This window comes from Pholcus phalangioides, unplaced genomic scaffold (assembly GCF_987345545.1).
Source record: "Pholcus phalangioides strain wild (caught in Gottingen) unplaced genomic scaffold, Ppha-v1.0 ptg000010l_1, whole genome shotgun sequence".
Taxonomy (NCBI): Eukaryota; Metazoa; Arthropoda; class Arachnida; order Araneae; family Pholcidae; genus Pholcus; species Pholcus phalangioides.
This window is the reverse complement of record NW_028301603.1, coordinates 26721129-26741806: the sequence shown is the minus strand read 5'-3', so window position 1 is coordinate 26741806 and position 20678 is coordinate 26721129. Positions and strand designations below refer to the sequence as shown.

General features: G+C 42.3%; 1 protein-coding gene across 1 annotated transcript in view; it reads left to right on the top strand.

Annotated features, from left to right (window-relative positions):
* Positions 1-20678, top strand: part of LOC149081169 (adhesion molecule nephrin-like) — a 50095-nt gene that overhangs the window by 5973 nt on the left and 23444 nt on the right. The window contains exons 2-13 of the mRNA XM_089237952.1: positions 2628-2762; positions 2867-2991; positions 3078-3135; positions 4451-4603; positions 6273-6464; positions 6603-6896; positions 7014-7228; positions 9901-9988; positions 14896-15032; positions 16118-16274; positions 17253-17311; positions 19402-19648. Coding sequence (XP_089094078.1) covers positions 2628-2762; positions 2867-2991; positions 3078-3135; positions 4451-4603; positions 6273-6464; positions 6603-6896; positions 7014-7228; positions 9901-9988; positions 14896-15032; positions 16118-16274; positions 17253-17311; positions 19402-19648 — 1860 coding nt within the window. The remainder of the gene's footprint in view (positions 1-2627; positions 2763-2866; positions 2992-3077; positions 3136-4450; positions 4604-6272; positions 6465-6602; positions 6897-7013; positions 7229-9900; positions 9989-14895; positions 15033-16117; positions 16275-17252; positions 17312-19401; positions 19649-20678) is intronic.

Below are 20678 nucleotides of genomic sequence, written 5' to 3'. Positions count from 1 at the left end.
TGCAAGAGACAGCCCTGAATCTGTTTACGGAAATTTCACATCCGACATTTCACCGCTGGCACGTTTCGTCCCCGGTACATTTCGCCTGCCCTGACCATGTGAGTGACCAAAACAGTGACCGTATTAGTGATCAAGTTAGTGACACCGTATGAGTGATCGAGTGAGTGGGACATTTCACTCCTTGTATAAATATAATGATTAGTCTGCAAAAATTTGAATAATACATTTAATTTCCTTAACACAGTGAAATCACGTTATAACGACATTTAATCGATTACGCACGATATAACGATATCATACGGTCACTCGCACATTCACTCGGTCATTCATACGATCACTCACTCACTCACTCATACGGTCACTTGATCATTCATATGGTCATATCAGCCATGCAGTCAAACACACTCATTCACTCAGATGGTCATTCACCCAATCACTTGGTCACTCATACTCACTCGGCCAGGGCAGGCGACGTGTCAGTGGCGAAAACATTTCAGGGGCAAAAAGTCTTGACGAAATTTCCGGATCGATCCTCCCTGGGTCACATTGTTCATGCTGTAGATTAGCGGTCCGTCAAATTATTTCAGAGGCATTTTCTTCCCGTCCATGAATTTACATTAATGAAAGGTTTAGAAACGCTGTGAGTTTTAAACTGAATTGCCGCTACTTTTTTTTTCTCTGTCTTGGCTCACCCCCCCCCCCCCCCCGTCGTTGCTTACAATAGCGATGCCTGGTGATATTGTGGAATCCGAAATCCCAAAAATTTATGCCGCGACCCAGCCCGATTTGGGCTGTCTGCCGGTTTCAGAAGTGGGCCCCCCTTATGAAGGGAAAGACGAGGTCGTATGTGTAGGTGTTGGTGTGAAGTGCTTGTAAGTCTGAGGGCGGTATTCACCGGCAGGGTTTAAACTATAGTCGCAATTTTTTTGATACGAGATCGACACGAATTGGTTAAATTCAGGTTTTTAACCAATCCATGTTGATCTCTTATCAAGAAATTGTGACTACAGTTTAAACTATGTCGGTGAATACGGTCCTGAGAGGAGAATTTTGTCAAGTCCGGGGTTATTTTAAAGACGCTTCAAAATTAGAATCTGTAGGATTTTACTCAACGTGTCCTTCCGAGCCTGTTAGTATTATTAATTATTAAATAATTCGCGGGCAGGAAAAGTACTCTGCTTCGCTGACGTCCATCGAGCTTATGTTACTGGACAGAGTATGACGTCAGCGGAAAGAATCATCTAATTTCAAAATGATTCTTCGCTTGCAATCGACCATCGATGATGCTGTTCATAATACGTAGACATGCGCACACCCCCCCCCCACCCTTTACTTGCACATTTTACTTCACCATTCTGTGTTTTTAATTTTGAAAAAAAAAATCCCCGCATAACGTAAAATTGGATAATTCTTGCTAAGTCACCCTGTACAAGTACTTACTAACTTGATATGTTGATTACGCGTAGAATTTGATAAAATTATATGATACAAACACAAACGCCACAAGAGGCAAACTGCCCAGCGATGTGGCTGAAAAAAAGACGCTCATAAGCATTATGGATGTCAAATACAGTACAACCAAAGTACAGCCACCCAATATAAAAGCATGTACCACGAAAGAAAAACTATTTAAATTAATATTATACACAATACAATGTCCATAAAGAATATTTATGGTTGTCTTATTCTAAGTATGGATAGCTTTTAGATTTATCCCAATATGTCTATCGTATTTCTTTATAAACGCGTCAATCGAGTCAGATTTCACGACCCCCGGATGTAAGCTATTCCATTTATTCACAACCCTATTAGAGAAAAACTCCCTTCGACACCACAGCCTAGAATTGTCCCTTACCGATCGATACCGGTGTCCCCATTGTCGGAGCAGTCGAGTGACGGTGTATTTATACCTCATGGTTCATCTTCTCCATCCCGTTAATAACCATACCTTACAGAGGGACATACGCTTGGTTGAAGGGGGTGTAGATAAGAGCAACGTGTGCTCTTGATGGCACACGGGGCTTAAGCTATGAAGAGAGAGAGACTTGATTTTTTTTATGTTTACATTGGATGAATGCAGGTGTCGGTAAGGGGGATATATATATGAATCAAAGTGTTTCAAAATTTTTAACGGAATGAATATGATTTTTTTTAATACGCAGTCAATCAAGTGCTTCGACGGGGGGGGAGGGGGGACACCGATATTGATTGCTAGTTGTATAATTACTTTACTTGCCGTAGAGTTTTGAATGAATGGAATAGCTTACCCTCGGGGGGAGGGGGGGGGTTGTCAAGATAACTGACACGTTCAAAAGCATAAGTATATTGGGATCAAAATCGAGAAGCTAATCTATACTTCAGATAAGACAACCGTAAATTTTGTTTTCATGAACAGTGTATTATGTTTTATCATAACCATTGATATTGGTGAGATAATTGCTATTATATCGGGTTGCCATATTTTATATTAATTGACATCCGTATTTTTTTTTTTATGGGCATATCTTTTCAGCCGCCTCGTTGGACATTTTGCTTTTTGTGGCCTTTTAAACTACGTGGTAAAATTAATTGGCTCATATTGCGGGCGACAAAACCTGGAAAAATTATGTCTTTTGATTAATTTATAGCTCGCACGGACGTCCAATCGTTCGCCGTCGCTCCATCCGACTCGAAAATACTCGAGGGACAAACGGCGCGGTTACCCTGTCAAGTCCACAACCAGGCAGGCCGAGTACAATGGAGCAAAGACCAGTTCCTCTTCGGTAAGTAGATAGACACTACTTCTTGTGCGCGATGTGTGTACGGTATTTAAATTTATTCTCAATGAAGGACTGAGAAATGTTGTTTTTGACGGCACGTCCCACAGGATACAACCGCACCATCCCGGGGTATGAGCGGCACTCGATGGCCGACGGCGGTCTATCTTCTTCGACGCACGACCTCATGATCGTCAACGTCACCGAATCGGACGAAGGTGATTACGAGTGCCAGGTACATTACACGCTATTGGTTTGTTTTTTTAAACGTGTTCTACCTCGGTTATCTGCTGTAATGAAAATTCGATTCCTTATCGCCAGGTGTCTCCAATGGATGGACATCCGCCTCTGGTGGCCAAAGCTCATCTCACAGTTTTGCGTAAGTGTCACTAATGTTCTCGCAATTCTATCAAATAACGCTTTCAACAGACAGACAACGCCTTTATTACGTGATTCCTGTTCGTTGGATGCCAATTTTCCCTCCCAAAATATATGAAATTAGGGGCTGAAAAAGAAAGAAGAAATTGCGATAGGCTGCGTCACGGCCGCAGTATTTGATGTGAATACGTTCTTTGTACCTTGAATCGGTAGGTACTGACCATTTACTTTGACCATTTCATCGGCAATCCCGATATATCTCGTCAAACTTGATCTGCTTTGTTTCTGCCACCCCGAAATATCTGGTCTTCTAAAAACGCGTTGAAGTTGTTTTCACTGTAGAACATGTTTTACATTCCTTCCCTCCAATCAATTAACTGTCAGTGGGCGGAGTCAGCTCTTGCTCAAGGTTACATAAGAGAATGAGCGAGAAATATACGCTCAGTATAAATAACACAAAATGATTTGTTTTATAAAAACAAGCATTTCTCTTCCTAGAAAAGGAAGAGATTAAGACTTTAAGATCACAAGAACGAAATATTTCGTCCTAACGCCAGTGGAATAAATTTAATCCAGTTCTCTGTGTTTCCTTCCCTCTCTCTTCACCATCGCGAAGCTTCATATTGACCCTATTAACTGAAGTTGTTTTTCTTTCTCTGAGTTTTTTTTCTATAGTTCTGTTAATGATATTTTTTTCCCTCACAAATAATGTATCTTTGTACTATGCACATGGAAGAGCGAAAGAAAACACCTAGGGTCAGGATAAAATAGACTAAAAAAATACTCTCTTATCTGTTTTATGCTTTTTCATATTTTTTTTCTTTCCCCTCCTTCCTTTTTCTTCTTAACGCGCTTCTAACGTCCTTTTTCTTCTTCACACAACATGCGGTTAGGTTAGAACAAGGCTAACAGATTCGTCGTCGATTCGTCAATCAGAGACAATCCAATTTTTTTGTCGCCAAAAGCTTGTACGACGTATTCATATCAATGTTCAGGCGCCGGGCGCCACACAATTCGTTCAAAACTGTCCGATATATCTTCATTCGCGTGAACATTTGTAACTATAAAATCTCAAACGACTTTTTTTTAAAATAAGGCGATGAAATGACTTCTCAACATCGAAAAATGGGTTGGACGTCCAATATGGGAGGGGGTCCAAAGCACAGGGGGTGGGGGTATATGTGCAATGTTAAGTATATGTGTTTTATACCTCTTGTGCTCTAAACCCCTTATATGTCGCGATGCTGACTTCTAATACTCTATTTCTGTGACTTCTGATGCTCAATATTCAATTGAATTTTTGCTTCGTGAGGAAGTCCCAGCTTCGGAGATCGAGATCAAAGGCCAAGGAAACTACTCCGAGATCACGACGGGCGTCGCCGATTCCTTGGATCTGACTTGCGAGGTGAGAGGTGGCAAACCAGCTCCGCAAATACGATGGTACAGAAGTGGTCTCCAAATTCGAGAAGGTTAGTCTTCCACTTCCTAAGCGCATTTTTAAACACACGTGTGCGTCCATTTTCACGGACGAGAGTGAAATAAACATACTGTTCCACGAAACACCAAGTCCGGCCATATCGCTATATTGCAATTTACTGCCATTAATCAGATGGGTTGGAAATGAAAGCGCTGTCTATCGGTGGTCGCGTCGAGCTCGTAAGGGGAAAATATCTATATCCTCCTTCGGGTTTGAACTGGGGCACGGGTGTACACTGTGTGCACTGTATGCGTTACACTGTAGTGAACAGTGCATTTAGTAAATAGTAACAGTGCGTTAAGCAAAACTTCGATATTCGTCTGTCTGCTTTCGAAGAGAAAGGATGTATTTTTCCTGTACACCGCCGAACTTCGACGCGTCCGGTGTACGCGGCCGTCTTTGCATTGGGTACGCTACTGTAGTCTCATGGGGTGAGTGTCACCTACAGAGGCGCTGAAGCATTTTCACGATACCTACTGACCAAATGTAAAGCCGCTGATAGAGATACGGGAGTGGTCTGTATATCCTAGCCTGATGCAAATTCTCAGAAATGTAGCTGTAAAAATCATAGGAAGCATTTTTGAGGAAAAGTGGCAACCCAAAAAAGACAACTTTTTCTGAATGTATTTGATGTATTGATTCCGAATATTTTGTTTGCCACTCTCGATTCTGATGTTATATGCTTCAAATCCCTAAATAAAATGGCGGCCATACGAAATGAGATCATAGGCGGAGATAGACTTGGAAGTCTGGGGGGGGGGGGCACGTGATGATGTCAATTCATATATATATATATACATTAGATCAGTTGATTCCACCTTTGACGCTGGGGGGTTGCGAACCCATAGGATCTTATGTTATCCTCGTAGCTTCTATCGCCCTACTGGACCATTCCATCGCTCACCAGGGGTGCGATATTTCCCACTTTGGTAAACATTGCTCTAGAACGTTGCCACAAAAGATTTAGCTACTTCATATATCCGAGATACTATCCTCATAGCTGAAATACTGCGCCAGTCAAAGATACACACCTTTGTGAAAAAATGGATGAGGGCTGTTGGTAAAAGTCACGCACAAGTCAAGTTCAGAGATCCTGTACATAAATCAAATGAAAAAGACCTTAAAGTGCCTCCATGAACTCCTTGTTACGATTTGTTACTTAACGAACTACAGCCAATGCTGTCTTGACGCATACGTCCACCCAGGCATGGCCCGAGGTGCAGGGGGCTCGTGGCAATGAGATCTTGTTAAATTTTTTGGAATAAGCATGTAAATTGATGTGGGCCGACATTTCTAATCATGTAGAGGGTCTCATAAAAATCACTTTACTTGGTGCCCATGATGCTCTTAAGACGGCCGTTCAGATCACTTAAAATTGAGTCAATCACTTGATTACTTAACCACAGGGTAAATCATCATTTAAACATGAAGATCCAACCCCTCCCTTTTTGTTTCGAAAAACGTTTAACGCGAATTCATTCAATATCGGATCTATTTTTATTTTCTGCAATCGAAGCGCGTGGCAACCGATTGGTTGGCGTAACCAGCTTTTCTTTGCACAGCTTTGAATATTCTGGGTTTTGAATCCCTAGCCGGGGGCTTGGCTGCTTTTTCTTTCTCAAGTCGTACGCGTCTAATTTCATCATCATTATAATTCGCAGGATCCGCTCAGATGCGTTCGAGTGTCGACGATGCGTCTGGAGGGAGGCAGACGTCGTCATCCGTCCTTCATCTGGAACCCAACCCTGATGATAACGGAATCTTATACTCCTGCGAATCTCAGGCCCTGGAGGTCGACGGCGTCTCCTACGACACCCCGGTACTCAGGACTTCCGTTCGTCTGAACGTCTTGTGTAAGACGAATCTTTTCGTTTTTTTATCAAATGATTTTTCTGTCCCGAAATTTCGTGAATTAAAATTTTACTATTTTCTACAATTATAAACCCGTGTTTTTTTTCTTGGTTTGTTGAGACGTTTGTGTGTGTCTGTAGTCGCCCCGGGTCGGCCGATCATTGACGGATACCAAGCTGATCGAGTGGTGCGCAAGGGAGACATGATGAAACTGCGTTGCACTTCGAGGGGTGGCAATCCGCTGGCGCAAGTGACCTGGCTCAAAAACGGTGTCGTCGTCGACCATTCGTACCTCACCACCAGCTGGGAGGCCGTCAACGAAATGAGCCGCGAGGCTGATCCCAGCGACAACGATGCCCGGTACACCTGTAGGATCACGAGCAACGCCAACAAAGATATTCATTACGAGTCGTCGTTCGTGCTCAGCGTCCAGTGTATGGGCAAACACACACCTTTCTTTAATTTTTAAACTTTAGCTCCTCATGATTTCGCAATGCACCCGTGGTGTGTATTTAAACGAATTCTATGTTGAATGTAACTTCTTTTTACAGATGCTCCGTCGAAATTGACGATCGAAGCACCAGAGAAAGCCAAATCCGGCGACGCGTTGACGTTAACGTGTATCACGGCCGCTAGCAACCCGGCTTCTGACGTGACTTGGGCAGTCGACGGCGGTTTCACCACGTCCTCGTCCACTGTGACCAAAGATACCGCTACCGGAGGTTGGATCACGAAATCGAAGCTCGCCGTAAACGTCACCGATCAAGTGAGTTCCATAACAGGGGGTTCTTAATCTTCTTTGTTCCACTGATATTTCGGTCAAATAAGACGAGGACCACGGACCACTCCACAGAAAAATATTTAGCACATAATAATGTAAAAATAATAAGTTAATCGTTTTCTTATCTGTGCTCACGTACCCCCTGAAACCTCTTCAAGGAGTCCGGGAACACCTGGTTAAGAACTATTGCTATATAAACTCTCGACATTCGGTATCAATAGTTCTACAACCACTGACTCTTCCAAGGACGGTAACAGGTCCAGCGTGGTTGCAGTCCATTTGCCAACTCTCACGCGTGCAGGAACTAAAATCAGCAAAATTCTAAGGTGCCCCCCCCCCCTCACACGGGAATGCTGATGGTGCCTCTACAGGGGAAAAAATTGCATCATGTTCCTTAAGGTCTCTTGTTTTAGTAACGCTGTGTGAGGGAGAACGGACAACTCAAGTCTCCAGGCTACTGGAGATTGATTTCGGTATCCCCTTGTGAAAAGGGCTCACTCCTAGAATGCAACTGGAACTGGAAATGAGGGTCATCGAACACTCTTGAAGGCTTCTGTGAGAACCACGGGGTGCTCACGAGCACGGTCGGTCCTAGAAATTTTTCCGCCTGAGGCGAATAATCTTTTGCCGCTCTTTGGATACAACTATCTGACGTCACGTCTATTACCTTAATACAGTGGTTCCCGAAGTGTGGGTTGTGAACCCCTGGGGAAGGACGGATCACACTGGGGATTTAGAGCAGTGGCTCTTAAACTTTTGCCTCCAGTGGTTCCTTTGCCGTGACAATATTTATTCGCGGCTCCTCAGAATAGTCTAAAAGAAACACGTCGAAGGACTAGGCAATTTTAAATGTCAACAACTCGCACAACGATGTCCTTGACAGAGGTAGGCGACGCCCCTAGGAGCCGTGGCGTGCACTCTGAGAAGCACTGGTCTAATTCTACAGAAAATGCACAGACAATAACCCAAAAGTTTAAGGTGTTCTTTGTCGGCGACAAACTTGGCACAATCTTGCAGAAAGAGGAGTCCATTAGACAATTCCGATAACAGACTGAAGGAGAAGATATTCAGGTAGCTCTGAAACTTTCCTCGCTCGTGGCTTCCTTGCCCTAACGTTCGTCCACGGCTCCCAGAGTAGCCTTAGGAGCCGTTCAAGTATTACGTAAGAAGCAAATTTTTAGCCATTCTTGACCCCCCCCCCTTGTCAGCAAAATTTCGTCATAATCTCTGCCCTTCTGAATCCTAACTCATATTTTCATAAAGGGTGGTTGATGACGTAAGCATTATCCAACCCCCCCTCTCCCCTTGTCATTAAAAGTCAGCAAATCGGAAATCCCCCCCCCCCCCCCATCGATGATGACGTAATACTTGAACGGCCCCTTAACAAAGAACTACTTCGAAGCAACGAACAGGCGCATATGAATATCGCAAAATTCACCGCGCCGCCTCTGACAAAGGTTGGCGATGCCCCTAGGAGCCGTGATGCGGACTTTGAAAACCACTTCCCATCACTTATGCGATTCCGAACCTTCCCGAAGAATGGTTGGATGTAGGTCCATAGCCAGAAATTTCTTTTTCGGAGAGGACCACATTCATTTTGGGGTGGGGGGGGGGGAGGACCGAAGTGATAGAACAATAGATATGGCCATCTTTTTCCCTTTTTTGGGCCATTTTCTCACATTTTGGGGGGAACCAGACCCCAAGCCCCACCACCTCCTCGCGACGGCCTTGGAGGGATGCAACTAGAAAAGTCTTTCTATGTCCGTCCTATCCAGAGAGACCGACGGCGCTTTTTTTTGAAATTGCAGGAAAGGAGGTGTATTGAGATGAATTGGGCATCGAATAGCAAAGAGTTGAATAGCATTTCAAAAGTACTGTATTTGCTTGCGCTTATTTACCCACTTTTGCTTTGCCCGCAAAATGTGTAAAAATTTTGATGTGTAAAAACCAGTGTGTGAGAGTGAAAACACCGTCATAACAAATCTGTCATAAGAAATGCCGCCCCTGTAATCATGCCGCCCTAGGCGGCTGCCTCGTCACCCCATGTATGGCGCCGGTTCTGCTCACGAGCAACATGTTGTGGATGCCGGTATGGATCGTCATTTCATGAACTTTATTCAATCGCTTCGCTTACACGCAATTGGCAAGAAATTCGGATGATCTCTGTGTGACGAATCGGCGACAAATATGGTAATCTTGTACTGATCTAACCGCATGTTAGAAAAAGGTAGAAAAGAAAAATTATAGAAAAGTAAGAAAAAAACGAATGAAAGGAAAACAATATAATACATAAGTAAAAGAGAGAGAAATATACCTATTATACTCTTATCTCGCCCCCCACCCCCCTTACCTGTAATACTCACAGAGAATAGAGTAGGTCCAAAGTAGATTTCTCTTTTCACCGTCCCCTACCTGCTCTCTTTCGCTCTTAGATGAATATAATAGAAGGATACATCACGGAGGTAAAAATAACTACTTTTTTTCGTAGGGTTACAGCAAAACTTCGAGGTAATGAGGAGAGGGGAAAGAAAACAGAGAGAACTTTTTTGAATTTATTCCACTGACTGTTTGTCATTCATTTCTGTTTTGAAGGACCAATCGGTCAAATGAATAAATTACGTATCATTCATTCATTATCGTTCGTTTCTTTTTGCCAGGACATAAAAGAGAAGAGAGTTTCGTGCTACGCGACGAACAGAGCACTCGGAGAGACGATCAGCGCAGCCGCTTGCATCGACGTTCTCTGTGAGTCAAACATTTCACTTGTATTTGGCCGGGTCGAGCCCATTCGGGGAAAGAAGGGGGGGGGGGAAGGGGGTAATATCACCACGGAAGCATGCTATTTTCGATCTTATGCAATTAATGGGATTATTGGTAACATTCTGGCAAATGATACCAATAATCTCATTGGTTGCATATGCCCGAAAGTGAAAAGTAAGTTCTTGTCAAATGTGATGCCGAGGACTTTAGTATTTTCTATTATTGGTGTTGGATTGTTGTTGAGAAACATCTGTGGATCATGATAAAGGTCTCGACGCCGACAGCACTAATCAGTCTTGTCGGTGGAGAAAGAGAAGCCACATTATCACGAGCCCATCTGCTTATTTTGTTAAGTGCGGTTTGTAGTTGTCTCTCGGCTGACCTCATATTGACTGACTGATACGATTTTACAATTGTTTGCTGGCGATGTGCGTAATATATATATTATATATTGTATATATAGCACCTGCCCCATATATATATATATCTCTTTCTCAAGCTCAGTAAATGGTTAGGTTCCCCCGGACGCCCCGAGTCCTCCTCAGGGACAATGTGCTTATATCAACGAATGTGACAGTGCCTGGGTATCTCTTGGTTCCTATCACTGATTGATCATCATCATCCACGTAGAGTGCGCCTGTGACAGTCAACGGGAGTTGATTCAACACTCCGCGTTGAGTCTCAAAATAAATACTTACCTCAAGGTAGCATTTTAAGTGTTCACCTTGTTCCTGAATTCGGGGACCTAATAATGTGTGTCCTATCCGTACCTGGAAGAGCCAGAAAGATCCTAATGAAAATGGGCAAGTTGCCCCACAAGCCGCACTTATAGAGATAGGAAATGATTCCGTGGCTCCATGTGCGGTCATAGGCCTTTTCTATATCGAAAAATATTGCAATCATGTGCTCACATTTGAGACTTTATGACCCATTCTCATGTTGGAAGACACTATTAAGAAAACAAAAACAAAAAATTGTCTCATACTTACACTTCATTTTATCAATGATACGTATAAAATTTTAGGTGCCAAAACAGATTTTCTATTGGTTTTCTGTGGTTTCCAACTTCGAGACGCGAATGCGACGTGATCTCCCCATTAAAAAGTCCCGCCACAGAGAGCAACAGGCCTACAACGACACAATTATTGAACCATTACACTTCACTCATAGTTAGAAAAATTTATGGTAGATGGAGAAACATTACACGTAAGAAGAGCATTACGTAGAAACAAACTTTGCTACACATACACACACATTCCAACATGTACCAATTCGTTAGAAGTTCCCCGCAGGAATATGGACGAGGTCCCTGTGTGGTTCAGGAAGAGGGAAACGATTGCTCCCTCCCGTTGAGGTCCGAATCAACCGATCAGGACCAGTTGGGCAAGAGTGCATGCAAGTGAACATGAGGTTAAATCTATTGCAGTAAAACTATTGTTTAGGGCATGAAAATGAGTAAAACTGCCATCATTCATGATAGCGGGTTGAGTTAAGTTTGATAAAAAATCTTTTACAAAACTTTAAAAATACAACCATTAAGCGCATAGGCTACATTCGCTCGAATGTCACCGATGCGCTTACCGGGACTTTGACAGTGTCCTAAATAGCTGTTCCGGAAAATAAATTTGCGCTGTCCTGGAAATTGATTCGTGCTTTGCCATGTCGAGTGCTTGTGAGAGACATCCGGAACAGTGGCACACACACATTCCATATTACCCCAATGCACTCTATATGATACGTTTTCACATGGTTTTATTTGAAAGAAAAAAAACATTTGCGAAATAACAACGTATTTTTCTAAAAAATGTCAAACACGTTATTGATCTTTGTAATTGGTTTGCATCTATTTCTCTCTTTTGTATCTCTTTCCGTCGTTATTTGCAGGGCATTTATTTACGGTTTAAGAAAAAAACAAAACACAAAACCAGTTGCTTCCCAGGGCTAGAGCCCTGTCAGCTCTCACGCCACTTGCTGGAGTCATGACGCCAACTTTACTGATGGGCCATCGGACAGTCATCGGTCAGCTATTCATATACAATGCTATGTAATACACGATATGGTGAAGCATGTGGAGAGATTCTGATTTATTCTCAGTTTTTCTCACACTTGGCTTCCTTTTAGCCTGGAGCTCTTACAATCTTGACGCGAATTCGACGGCATGTTGATCCGAAGCTATGTTTAAAGCAGAGATGGAAAGTCTTTGTCAAGACTATATAAGGGTGCGATTATAGTGCACGCGTGTTTCCGAATCAGGTAGTGGGCGCGCTTTACTCGTGCCTGGAGGGTGCTCATAGTGCGAGCCTGTTTTCCGCTGCTGTACTGTATATATTTTTTCACTCGTCAAACTGGCGGGAGGGAAAAAAGGTGACGTAAAGAAAAAAAAAAGCAGTTTCGATTTGGCTTTTATACTGAGAGTGTGGACGTTGTATTTATTCCCTTTCATCTGCAATTGCTCATTGATTATTTGGTTTCGTTCCCATTGCACATGCAATGCATCAAAAATTAGTTTCTTCTGCAAATTATTTCATCAAATTTATTCATAGTTTTAATTCCTCTCACAAATGAAACGTCTGTTCCAATTTTTTTTTCAATCATTATTTTGACAAAATAGGCAGTCTGCCAAACGAGGTGGCAGAAAAAATAGGAAAACAAATTGCCCATGTGTCAAGTTTTATTAGCAATTTGTGTCTTCGAAAAAGGGGTATGGTGATAACCAGAACCCAGATGTTGATGACATTTGCATTTTATGTTTTTTTTTTCTCTGTTAGAACATGTTTTTTTAGTTTTGGGGGCTTTTTTTTGCCATTTTCACGATATTTTTCAAATTTTTCGAATTTTTTGACAATGGAAAAGATTGAGAAAATTGTATGAGAGAGAGAAAATATACCGATTGAATTGAGCATTAATGAAAAAATATGCTCGAATTTCTTTGCTTCCTAACCATAGGCATGCATACACAGGATTTCCTGGGGGGGGGGGTCATTTTTAGTTTTTTACTCGAGGAAACACTACCCCCCCCCCCTTTCGCATCTAGCAACAGGGCCCTCCGATCAGATTCTCTACGGGACTCTCAATATTTAATTTCTTGTGAAAAAACAAAAGTTGATAAGATTCGTCTCGGGCTCTCCAAGTCGGAGCCCTCTCAGCTCCACCCTTGTGGGGCCCCATAACGCCAGTGTTCCTAACCGATTCAGGAAATGTAACACGTTTATTAGAAAAAATTTTATTTTTGATGAAATCTCTAAACGAGAGAGAGAAAAAAAAAAAACTCGAGAAAAAATGTACATATGGTTTTGATGTGATCAAACCTTTTTCTTCCGACATTCGGACATACTCAGTTTTTCAAGAGAACTTTGTTTTATTATTTTTTATGGCATTTTTTTTTTTTTTTTGGTCATTTTTCAAGATTTTCGGAGCAACAACATCCGGGCCTTGGTGATAACATTGTAAATTATTTTCGTCACTAGCAATAATGAATGTAAGAAGTTTTCCGCTGTGAGAACAGCTCTAATAACGATTGCAAATGTGATTCACCACCTTGCAAATTATTTTAATTTGATAATTAATTTTACCTTGTCGGAGGCCCGTGGGCCAGCTGTTGGCCACCCCTGCCACAAAGTATTAAGCAGGTAGGAGAGAGAGAGAGAGAGAGATTTTTCGAATTTATCATTTCTGCCATCTCTACTCTCCGAGTCCAGTAAACTCGCCTCGGGAAGAGGGTCAGTTAAGTAATAATAAAGTTAATATAATCATTTTTTTATTCGTTAATTAATATTTATAGTTAATAATCAATCTGTTGGTTGATTTGGAGGATTGAAAATCTCTTCAGATCACGAAATGGATGCATGTCAATAATAGGGTTGGAATGGTATTTACCTTTTACAATTTTTTACCGCCTTTGGAAAAACTAAATATAGGCCTGGTATAATTATAATATAACTATAAAAAATACTTCAAGTTGTCCTTAACCAAACAAAAAACAAGAATATATGTGGTGAACATCGTCATTTTTTTTCCCAACTACTAGCCGATGTTGAGCGATTCTCTGAATGTTTTCAAATTTACCAAATTACCAATTTCAAATTTACCAGAGTAACAAGTTTGAGTTTTCAAAAGAAAATTGTCAAATATATTCATTTTACTTTTTAATCAATGAATCAGTATCTGCTCACAATCTATGCAGTTCAAATACTAGCTCGACACGCGCTGAATCTTTAACCAGAAAGAAAAATTCTTTTCGGGGAATTTTCTGCAGCGCCGGTTTGCGTAAAGCAGCGACACGATATGCAAATGAACGGAGCGTTCCCTTATTCCTATTGGCCCGATCGCAACCGATTGCCGGAATATCGGAAACATCAAGAAATTTTTCCCGTTAGTCGCCCGCTTTTAAAAGCTAAAGAAAAGTTGAAATTCGGGTTTTTAACCAATCGGAGACGACGCGGGTTTCCAAAATCGGAAACACGGACGCACCATGTTCACACCCTAACACCAGTTTTCCTGTCTCTCAAAGTCATTTGCGCCCATTCGCATTTTAACGAGGTCAGAAGGGTTGTGGGTTTTTGCTGATACGAATTAATACTAAAGGTTGAAGATTTTAAAAATAAAATTCTTTTTTTCAATGCCGAACAAAATCTAACTTCCACAGAATATGGGCCAGGAATAAACATGTAACATGTAAACAATAAACATGTAAACAATAAACATGTAAACAATAAACATGTAAACAATAAACATGTAAACAATGTCGAAATAAGCATTAACTCGGGAAAATTCGAAAAAGGCATTTTTACGAAAAAAAAGTTTGATAGAGACAAAAAAAAGGGGGGGGGATTTTTATAGCATTTTGCCGGAACTTCGGGGCTCTAGTTATTCTATTTATTTGTTTGTTCCAGATCCTCCGGATCCCCCGGCAGTTCTGGGCTACGTCAAAGGCACCTTTATCAAGGTCGGAGACGTTCAAAGACTGACGTGTGTCTCGCAACGAGGGAATCCATTGCCTACGCTCAAATGGTTCAAGAACAACAAACAGGTTTTAGAACGAAGACATGCTGATTTGTTACGTTTAATTTCTGATTATGATAATACACAATATATGACATGAATGTCGAGTGACATAATACACAATATATTATGATCACTCCCCCCCCCCCCACCCACTATTTAAATAGACGCAGGAAATGTTTTAGACCTGTGGGTGTGTTCAGCTTGAGCTTTTTACAGGGAGTTATCATTTGCGAATTTATTCTGGAGGTGCTCAATCTGGTTCTACGAAACACTGTGGACGCTCGAGCACCCTCAGCAACCAGGACTCCGACGCCACTTCACGCTCACACACAGCAAATAGGAGGCTCATATAACCGTATATATGCCGCGGTTACAGCAGGACTGTCCTAACATCATGGGGCTCCCGGACAAAGTAATGTTCTGGGCTCCCCACCAACTTCATTCCTTGGCCGGTATTACACTATAAAAGTTTTCTAAAAGTCCTTTTATAAAACTTGAAAAATTCAACCAATAAGATTATAGGCTTCCCTGGGTAATAGTGATAAATTCGCCGATTATGAATCACCGACTGGATCCTTCCCCCTGGTGATCGGCGATCAAGTTACACCGGACGTGGACGTATATTGTGTTCTGGCAGTGATAGTTAGGTATTTCCCGGAGCATTCAAGAAAACTGAACCTGTTACGAATAGGCATTCGACTTGCTCATGTAGTCAACCGTCCACGCTCCCAACCACATCAGAAGTTGCCTGACTCTCCTATCACGTTGGTTGGCCGCTTGCGCCATTGTTGTGTCACCAGGTGCACTTATTGTACTCAAGAGGATGGTCATTATATTATGCTCATCAGTGTATATACTGTACCTTACACCAGTGGTTCTCAAAATAGACGCCGTGGCTCCTAGGGACGTCGTCAACAATCTTTGGCAGTTGGTGTCGCGGTGAATTGACGGTAGTGGTGGGAACCTGTTCAATGCGTTGAATTGATTCCTTTTTTAGACTATATTGGGCAGCCAAAGATTAATGACGCCAAGGAAGCTGCTGGTGGCAAAGTTTGTGAATCACTGCCTAACATGAAAAATATATATTTTTTCTCCTTAAACGTACATTAGGTCGAGAGAACCGAGTCAAGAACCGATGGCAATATGGTGTCGTCACAAATAACCATTCTGGCCACTCAGTCCGACAACGGAGCCAGGTATCGGTGCGAAAGCTCGAGCGCCGCCATGTCCGAGCCTTACTTAAGCGACGTGTGGCTCAACGTATACTGTAAGTTCATTTTATTTATTTGATGAGGTCCCTGCTCCATTTTTGTTTTCCCGATCTTCAAATCGGCCATGTTTTTGTTATTCTTAGGCCTTCTCACATGGGTTTACTCATGTTGCAAGATACTAAAACACTCGGTATCCAAACTGTAGGTCTCCGGTCTACTCTAGTCACTCAGTCGACCGGTCTCTTGGTCTATGTGTTATTCAAGTCAATCCGTACACTATTCTCTTGAACACGAGTCATTCAGTTTAAAAGTGTCTTTGGCATTCAGGGTACCTGAGTCAATCATTACACCAGTCCCTTGGTTTCGGGGCGACTTAAGAGAACTAGTGTCTTGGCATCCCGGCTACCGGAGTCATTCAGTGCACCAGACTCTCGGACAGGAATCATTCAGTCAAATAGTCTCTTAGTTACTCTCTCTGGCATACTCGAGTCACTCAGTATACGAGTCTTTTAGTCTCCGGGCAACTCGAGTCACCCAGCCTCAGTCTCTTTGCTTATGGTAACTCCTGTCGTGTGGTTTACCAATTGTTTGGTCTCTGGGCTATTCGAGTCGAGCAGTCTATTGGTATTCGGACTATTCGATTCCGTGCAGTTAATCTGTTTTTTGGGTCTCGAGGTTACTCGAATCACTGAGTTTACTATTCTCTTGGTTTCTGGGGAGTTGGAGCCATTCAGTCGACTGGTCTCTTAATTTTCAGGAGTAGACATAAAGAACTAGAGTCACTCAGTGGACCAATCTCTTGGTATCCGGGCTATCCGATTCATTCAGTTGACCGATGTCTCGGTCTCTGGGCTAATCAAGATTGATTTAAGTATCCCCGGAGTGAAGAGGACCTTATTAGAGGAAAACAATCGCTTATAACTCCGTTAAATGTGATGATGCGAATTAATTCTCATTCGTGGATCGCAATCCCCCCTCCCCACACACACACACCCACTCTTTTCATTAATCTTTTAATCTTTGTCTTTCCGCAGTTCCACCGACGGCCGTCAAAATCAAAACGAAGCCGAAGAAACCGAAAGCCGGACAAAAGGTGAGATGGTCGATTTCTTTGTTTCACAATGTTATTCTGGATTTTATCGCTTACCTCGCAATTACTTGCCACCTGGCAATCAAGGGGGTGGTGCGCTAGTGTTCAGCTACGGGCACGAACTGAATCACACTAATCTTTTGGGAAAGCGTAAAGACTACGTTATTTGAAAAAAAAATTTGTTCTCTGGGCGTTTCTTGACTAAAAATTAATCCCATAGAACCCATAACTTCCCGAGACAATTTATGCAAATCCACCTTTAGTTCTTTTTTAATTACGGAAAATTTTTCCTTTACTTCTGAATTTTCATTGATTATGGTATTTCATCAATCAAGGAATAATTTATCAGAAAAATCTGAATTTCCAATAGTTTTTAATTATTCTCTAATTTCGAATTGTCAGATCCTGGGTTTTTATTATTTTTTTGTGTTCACGTTTTTATATTTTTGTATTTTAATAGATATTTTACGACTATAATATCCAGGCTCCGGGAGCCTCCCAAATGCCAAGGTTCCGGGCCCCACGAAATCGTTTCTTTCCGAAAACGCTCGTCCAATCGCGTTCAGAGTCCACGAAGGAACCGTGTTCCAATATGCGCATCCCCTCAATACGCGTGGGGCGTGTTGATGTCATCGCGCTCTGGACCCGCCCACTCGCTCGCGAACGCTGCACGCGACTCAATTTGCGCTTAGATTTAAAACCAAAAAATTCGCTTTAAGATCCGTCTCGTAAAGCATGCGGATATGCTTTGCGATGATATTGCGTTGTATTGCGCTGCAATTCCTTTGTTACTGCACACAATGCGTATCAGTCACCTTGCACCCACTTCTTGCGTTCACAAGCGATTTTCGCTCACTATTCCGCTTTCCGCTAGAAGTTTTTGGCTTAGCTGCCATATTTTTTGAAGACTCGAGATACTGTTGTACGAGAAAAGTCAAGAAGGTTAGCGGCTTCGGAGATACTGGAACCGCTCCTTCTTGCGCACACAATCATGCTGCGTTCAGTAACTAAAATCTCTTGTTTTTCCTACGAACATGCAAATTGCACGTTATCTGGTGTTTCTGACCAGGAGAAAACTTTTTTATCAGCAAATCCAGTTTATCACATCCGCGCACGGACGAGTCGAAGTTTGAGCAAGGGGTGTTCCTAATTTTCTGGCCACTGAGTGTATACCTACCTGGAAAAAAAGCAGCAGGTTAAGGGCGGTATTCACCGACATGGTTTAAACCTGTTGTTACAATTTTTGGATAAGAGATCAACATAGATTGGTTAAAACCCTGAATTTAACCAATCCGTGTCGATCTCATATCAAAAATTTGCGACTACAGCTTAAACCATGTCGGTGAATACCGCCCTTAGCATAAATTCGTAAATATTTTAAAAATTCATGAAAATTGAAGTAATTGGTATATTTGAACGCGGTTTGCGAAAAAGTCACTTTCACGAAAGGGGACTTTTTTGGTGTCGAAAAAAATTTAGTTCAAATTTTTTCGGATAAAGGGTCTTGCACGGAACCAAATCACTGAAAATATGCAAATCAGAGTCCTATAAAATGCAGGCAGGATGTGCGATTAGTAGTACATTTCTGAATTTTGCTGTTACTAGCGCTTACATAACGTTTTCATTGTGATGTTGACATTGGTAGATAGAGCACTACTGGTGAAGTTTTTTACCTCCACTACAAACCATCAGCTAAAGCTTTACGAACGTTTCGGACACAGAGAAGAGATTGTGAATTACTCTCTGGCGGAGTGCACTCTACTGACAAAAATTTGAATAAAATTTTCTTTTTACACCAAAAAAATTCCCTTTCGTGAAAATAACTTTTTCATAAACTGCATTCAAATATACCAATTACTTCAATTTTCTTGAATTTTTAAACCATGTACGAATTTATGAGACTCCCTGTATATACAGTAGACAGCCCCCCCCCCCTCCCGTCGTCGTCGATGTCAGAACCCCTTACGTTGAGTCTCTTTAGTTAAAAAATAAAAGTGTCTCTATGGGTCAGAGTTGGGACGAGGATTCATTGATAAGGGAAAAGGACGATATTAATGGAATTTCGGATTTTGTTTTGTTTTTTTTGGTTGCAGATCACTGTGACCTGCGATTCGGGAAGCAGCAACCCGACGTCCGTGATCAGCTGGTGGCGCGGCGACGTCCGGCTCGACGAAAGTTCCTCGCACATCAACGAATCGGACAACGGCGGTAACTCGACGAGGAGCGTCCTCGCCATCGGCTCGACGTCTCACGAGGACGACGGTTCCACCATCACCTGTAGGGCCACCAACGAAGCGATACAACAGAGCGTCCACGACGCCGTCATTCTCCGATTGCTGTGTAAGTACGTAGTATCGAATAAGTTGAATTTATTGGACATAATTTTCTACGTTTACAGAATTAACGTTATACCGATATGTCACTACACTTGACTAGTCTCTGGGTCACTGCACCTTAATTTAACCTCAAGTTGAATAGCTTTAATTTTTTTTTCAAGAAAAGCTCGTTGTTTTTACAGTCTGGCATTTTTGTTTTTTCGATCTTCACCTCGGTCATGTTTTTGTTATTCTTAGGCCCTTTTCACGCGAGGATAGTCATGTTCCAAAGATACCAGAAGACTCGGTATCCAGTCTATTGGCATCCGGGATACTCGAGTCACTCAATCGACCGGTCTTTTGGCCTGCGTGCTACTCAAGTCGTTCCATAGACAAGTCTCTTGAACAAGTCATTCATCATACACGTGTCTTGGTCTTGGTATCCGGGCTACTCGAGTCATTCAATCGACCAGTCTTCTTGTCTCTGAGCTACTTGAGTCATTCGGTCAATCAGTGTTTTTGCCTCTGGGCTACTTGAGTCGTTGAGTCGAAGAGTTGTCTCTGCGCTACTTGAGTCGTTCAGTCGAAGAGTCTTGTCTCTGCGCTACTTGAGTCGTTCAGTCGAAGAGTCTTGTCTCTGCGCTACTTGAGTCGTACAGTAGGAGCCTCTTCCATTTCTGGTTTGTGATCAACCTGGTTTATCTCCTGAGAAACTATTCCAAGATCCATCGTTGCAAGTCCTTCCGGGGTCTTCGTAGAAGCCACAGGTGATACCACAGTATGCTCTTCCCTCCGTAAGGCGATGTTCGGAAGCTGCTTCTGGCAGTTGAGTGATTGTTCCAATTGGTGAAATTGTATACGCAATTCTTCCTGGGCGTATAAAAGCACAAATCGCTTGTGCTTTCCTACAGAGTTTCTGCGGGGAGCAGTTAGCCCTTCCCATATTCTTCGCACATGCTCATTAGAGAAGATGCTACCGTAATCCGTCTCGGATAGTGTCAAAGCCCCTGTATCTATCTGCTTTGTCCGATCTGCAGTACCGCTACAGTACTAGC